The 4,908-nt window shown below is 63.0% G+C and overlaps 1 protein-coding gene across 1 annotated transcript; it reads right to left on the reverse strand.

Annotated features, from left to right (window-relative positions):
* Positions 1-2,428: 2,428 nt before the first annotated feature.
* Positions 2,429-4,629, reverse strand: SPPL2C (signal peptide peptidase like 2C). The gene has a single exon (XM_032871059.1). It carries the CDS (start codon positions 4,588-4,590, stop codon positions 2,521-2,523), a length of 2,070 nt encoding a protein of 689 aa, XP_032726950.1. The 5' UTR covers positions 4,591-4,629; the 3' UTR covers positions 2,429-2,520.
* Between the last annotated feature and the right edge of the window lie 279 nt (positions 4,630-4,908).

The raw sequence follows: 4,908 nt of genomic DNA on the forward strand, positions 1-4,908 counted from the left end.
GGACCTCTGGGCCACCACAGAACAGCAGTGGAAGCCCTCCAAGGTTCCTGGAGCCCAGGCTCAACCCCTTACCCATTTGGTAAGGGTGAGAGAGAGAGTACTAGCCTCCCCATCTTAGAGATAGCGTCTCTCTGAATGTTCGCCCCTGTGGGCTGGAGTGGGGAGGACAGAGTCGAACTCACCCTCGAGAATCCTCTTCTGGAAGGCATGCATGCTTCCTGCCCCAGGGAGCCACTCGGACTGCAAATTCCTGGGAGAGAAGACATCCTTTGTCCCCCAGACTGGGGATGAGGGGGCTGAGAGCCCTCCCCTCTCCGGCCTGGCTGAGGCGTGGAGTCCATCCCTGGCAGGCCCAGTGACGCAGGTCAGCAGTGGGAAGGCCGCCGGGGCTGGGGGTGAGCCAGGGCCCGCAGAGGCCCCTCTGTTCAGGCCAGATGGCTGCAGGCTCCGGTGGGAGGGGCTGCCAAGCCCGCCGGTCAGTGTCCTGGCCTGGGTTCCACACACTGCCCTTGCCTGGCCCAGGCCTTCAGGTGCCCTTAGCAGAGGGGGTCAGTGAGGGGGCTTTCTTCAAGATTCACATTACCAGTCCCCCTGCACCAGGCCCCTTAATCCCCACACCCAGGGCCCAGCCAGCCGCTCAGGGTCCTATCCCTGCACTGACCCCTGCAGGGTCCCAGGAAGGTGGCCTGGGCAGCGAGGCCTTCTTCACGGCATCTCCTTTTCCTCTAGAGTTCAAGCCGGATCAATGCCTCATTCATTCATTCCTCCAACAAAACATAAATCAAGCACCGACTGCACCCAGCCCTGTTCTGGGCTCTGGAACCCCACAGATGCATAAGACAGAGAGGCCCCTGCTCTCACGAAGCTGACACTGGCCTGGGGGAGGAGAGAAAACCAGCGAGCAGGTGCATGGCAGTGTACCCAAGGCTGGGGTCTACTCTAGAAAGGGTCATCAAGGAAGGCCTCCCTGAAGAAGGAGCATGTGAGCTGGAAGGAGGAGCCATCAGCCAGGTCCAATGCTGGAGTATGGGAGGAAGAGAAAGTTCCAGCCGGGGGGTCCTGTGTGGGGAGAGGATGGTGTGGGGAGGGGTCTGGTGCGCAATCCCTGACTAGAGGAGGTAGGGGCAGGGATGCTGGGTGTGAACGGTTGGCGCGGGAGTCGGGGGCCAGGTCTCAGAGGCCTGTGGGAGTTGGATGTAGGGGAGGGATAGAAACAGAATTAACATTCATAAAGCATCACATCAATCAGCCAACTCATTCCAACCTCCCCCAAACCCTATGATAATTGGGGTTTTTATTATTATTCCTTTTTACAGATGAGTAAACCATGGCCCTAAGCCACTGGCTCAGCGACATGCTGTAGGTCAGTGGTAGAGCTGGAATTTCCAGGGGGCAGTGGTCCAAGAACCCTAACCGTTGTATCACACGGCCTCTGTGATGAGTCCCTCACCTCCAGCAAAGCTTCCTCCAGGAAGCCTTTCCTGACCCCAGAGTTCATTTCCTTTGTTAAACAGCATATAACCACAGCATCCGACCTAAAAAACCATGGGGTCCTCAAGAGGTCATCTTGTCCATGCCCCTGCCTCCAGGAGACATGATAAGTCCCATTTTGAAGATGAGACTATGGTCCATGCCCAGAGTCAGTGAAGGGAGTGTGGGAACTAGAGCCCTGATCTTCTACATTTTTCCGCTCAGGTTCTGATCTCTCCTTCCCTGCTCTGAGGTGATTCTCAGGTTGTTTCTGGTCTGTTCTCAATTGCTGTTCCCCAGCTAGACAGCAGCCTCCTTCTGTGGCCCCCCCCATGGGGCAGTGCACACAGCAGGTACATACTCAGTGCCTGTGGACACAACGGGTGGACTCAGCGTTGTGGACACAACGCTGGGTGTGTGCTGCTGTCAGGACGCCTCGAGCAGGGATGTCTTAGGGGGAAGGGTGGATGTGAGCTGGCACTTGAAAGGTGTCTAAGAGTGTTTGAGTAAACCTGGGTTGGGGTATTTCCGTCTGGGACAGAAAGGGCATCCCAGCCAGAGGCACTAGCATGTGCAAAGAGAGAGGGGAGGACATGGTGCGATCAAGGAACAGTAATGGTTCTGCTGGACCCGAGCATGAGGAAAAGACGGGCCGTGAGGTGGGGCTCCAGGGATGGGGCCCGTCAGTCAGGCCGGGGACCTGGGGCTCCGGCGTGGAGGGTGGGCGGGTGAGGAGAGGGGAGGTTGATGTCCAGTAAGCCCTGGGAGCAATTCCTGACCTTGCTGAGTAACTTCATGCCTGTCACTTGCCCTCTCTGGGCCTGTTAAGTGCCCTGCACACCTGGGGGCTGGCACCCAGCCTCAGAACCCTCCAGGCCCTGCATGGATCTATGCCGTGGTCGCCGCTTTCTTCAAGTCACAACAGACAACGAAGCTCTGCTGAGTAGATACTGAATATCTTTAATGCCCCTATTGCTTTTGGACCACGTGTGGCTGCACTGTGGCGTACTCTGCCGGCCCCCCTAGAGGCACGTGTCTCAGCATTCCGGTTCACAGGGGAGCCTGGGTCGACACGCTCTTCTTTATCTTCAAGCCCTTCCTCTTATGGAGCCCTGCCCCTGGCAGGCCAGCGTTGTGGTCCTGTGCCTGGGCCCGGCCCAGTTCTGAGGGCGGTGGCATCAGCGGCATCATCGGTCTCAGCATGGCCTGCGGCTCCCGTGGCATCGGCTCCTCCAAGGCGCCAGGGAAGGCATGAGGCAGCTCGTCGGGGTCCAGATTGGCATCGCTCCAGCCCTCAGAGCTATCACTGCGACCCTCCGGACCAGTGACTTCGTCCTCAGACACAGTGGCAGTGTCGGCCGTGTCCTCCTCCAGGTTGCCGTCCAAGTCCACTGCCAGGTGGCTGGCGGCCCCCTCAAACTGGCCCGCCACGTGGACATCTGCCGCACCCTCCTGCTTCTCCGAGCCAAACGAAGGGGCTCCATGGAGCCCTGCCACAGGCTGGGCGGGTGTCTTGGCTCTACCCTGGCCGGTCCAGAAGAGGGTGAGCTCTTGGCGGCAGGTGGCCACAGCCAGGCTGGTGAGCAGGGTGCTGGAGACCAGGTACAGCAGGGCGGGCTGGCCCATCTGCATGAGGACCATGGCCACAAAGGTGACCAGCAGGCCCACGGCGTAGGCTGTGGTGCAGGCCATGAAGTAGACCTGGCGCGAGCGGATCTGCACATCAAAGCGGTGACAGTAGGCTACCAGGAAGCCAGGGACCACGATGTCCCCGAAGCCCAGGATGGAAAAGGGCTGGTCGCACAGCGTCAAGGCTGAGAAGCTCAGCCGGGGCACTTTGAGCACCATGGGGAGCCTCTCGTGGCTCAAGGAATCCGTGGGTCCAGAGGCTACCTCCACCATGATGCTCTCCCCGGTCCTGGTGAGCAGGGGCGTGACGAAGACGAAGAAGACGTCGAAGGCGAGCAGGGCCAGCAGGAAAGAGGCACAGCTCTTGAGCGTGGGCAGCCGCACCCGCCGCAGGACGAAAAGGCAGTAGGCCACCCCCAGCGTGTCCTGCAGGAGCCAGGCCCAGCGGTCCTCGTTGCGGTGGGCCACCCAGAGGGTGGTCACCACGGCGCACAGGCCGGCCAGCAGCAGCAGGGGCCGGTGCACACAGACCCGCCGGCCGGCCGCGGGTCCCCGCGCGGGCTGCGGGCGCAGGTGGCGCACCAGGGGCGCCAGGCAGCTGTAGAGGCCCGTGCCCGCCCCCAGCCCGAAGATGGCGATCATGACGTAGACGAAGCAGTCGTAGAAGAAGTAGAGCAGCAGCATGATGGAGCAGGACATGGTGACCACGGCCCCCGTCATGGCCGGCGTGAAGTCCACGGGCGCGTCCTCGTCCTCGTCCTCCCGGCTCCCCGGGGCCGCCGGCGCTCCCTGCTGGGGGCGCCCGCCCGGCCCCCCTCCTCCTCCTCCTCCTCCTTCTCCTCGGGCCCGGCGCCGCCGCAGCCGGTCGGCCTCGGTCAGGCCCGCCCAGTAGCCGCCGGCGGCCACAGTGCCCACGGCCAGGATGAAGATGACCACCATGTTGTAGTCGAGGACGGGCTCCGGGGGCGCGTACAGGGCCACGCGGACCGCGGCACTGCCGTGGGTGTGGCTGAGGATGTCGAGCATGTCGGCGTAGCGGAGCACGGCCACGGGGATGGTGAGGCCCGGCAGGGGCTGCTGGGGGTCCTGGGAGGCCGGGCTGGTGTCCGCACACTGCTGGCCGCGGACCCGGCTCACGATGAGCAGCCCGTGGGCGCCTTGGCCCTGAGCCAGCCAGCCCTTAGCGTCGAAGCTGCAGTTGCCCCTCATGACCATGGCGGTGGTACGGCGGAGGGGCCGCTGGCGGGGGGAGCTGGGCTGGGCCCCGCCGGGGGCGTCCGGGCTTGGGCACCAGGGGGCCGTGGTGCCATCGTGCAGGGGCAGGAGCGGGGCGTGGTGCAGGTCCCGGGGCAGGGTGACGTAGTCAGAGCTGAACAGGACGCAGTAGTCCTTGCTCCAGTTCTCGGCCACCACGTGGACCACCCCGTACTCCCCCCGGGCCACGATGCTGGTGAGGAGGAGGAGGAGGAGGAAGCCGCCCAGGAACGCCATCCTCCTCAGCCGCCTGCCGCTGCCTCCCCGAGCGGCCGCTGCTCCCGGGGTGCCGGGTGTGGCCCTCTGTCACAGAGCTACCGGGCTCCTGTCTGGGAAACTGGAGCCACACCTACCTGGTCACAAAGCCATGCCACCAGGGCCCAGGTCACTACTTCGGAGTCCAGGGTCCTTCTCCGGGCTGTCCCCCAGCCCTGCCGCCCTGCCCCCCAGAGAGGTCCCCAGGGTCCCTGCTCTCTGCTCAGCTCCTGGTGGGCCTGAATCAGGTCATTGGAAATCTGAGGTGAGAGAGTATGGGGTCAAGGATCCAGGACACGG

The sequence above is a fragment of the Lontra canadensis genome, unplaced genomic scaffold (assembly GCF_010015895.1).
Source record: "Lontra canadensis isolate GAN:19392208 unplaced genomic scaffold, GSC_riverotter_1.0 scaffold41, whole genome shotgun sequence".
Lineage (NCBI taxonomy): Eukaryota > Metazoa > Chordata > Mammalia > Carnivora > Mustelidae > Lontra > Lontra canadensis.

Bases quoted from the DNA above. Each gene is read 5' to 3' on its own strand.
- SPPL2C (XM_032871059.1), bottom strand. From the start codon at position 4,590: ATGGCGTTCCTGGGCGGCTTCCTCCTCCTCCTCCTCCTCACCAGCATC.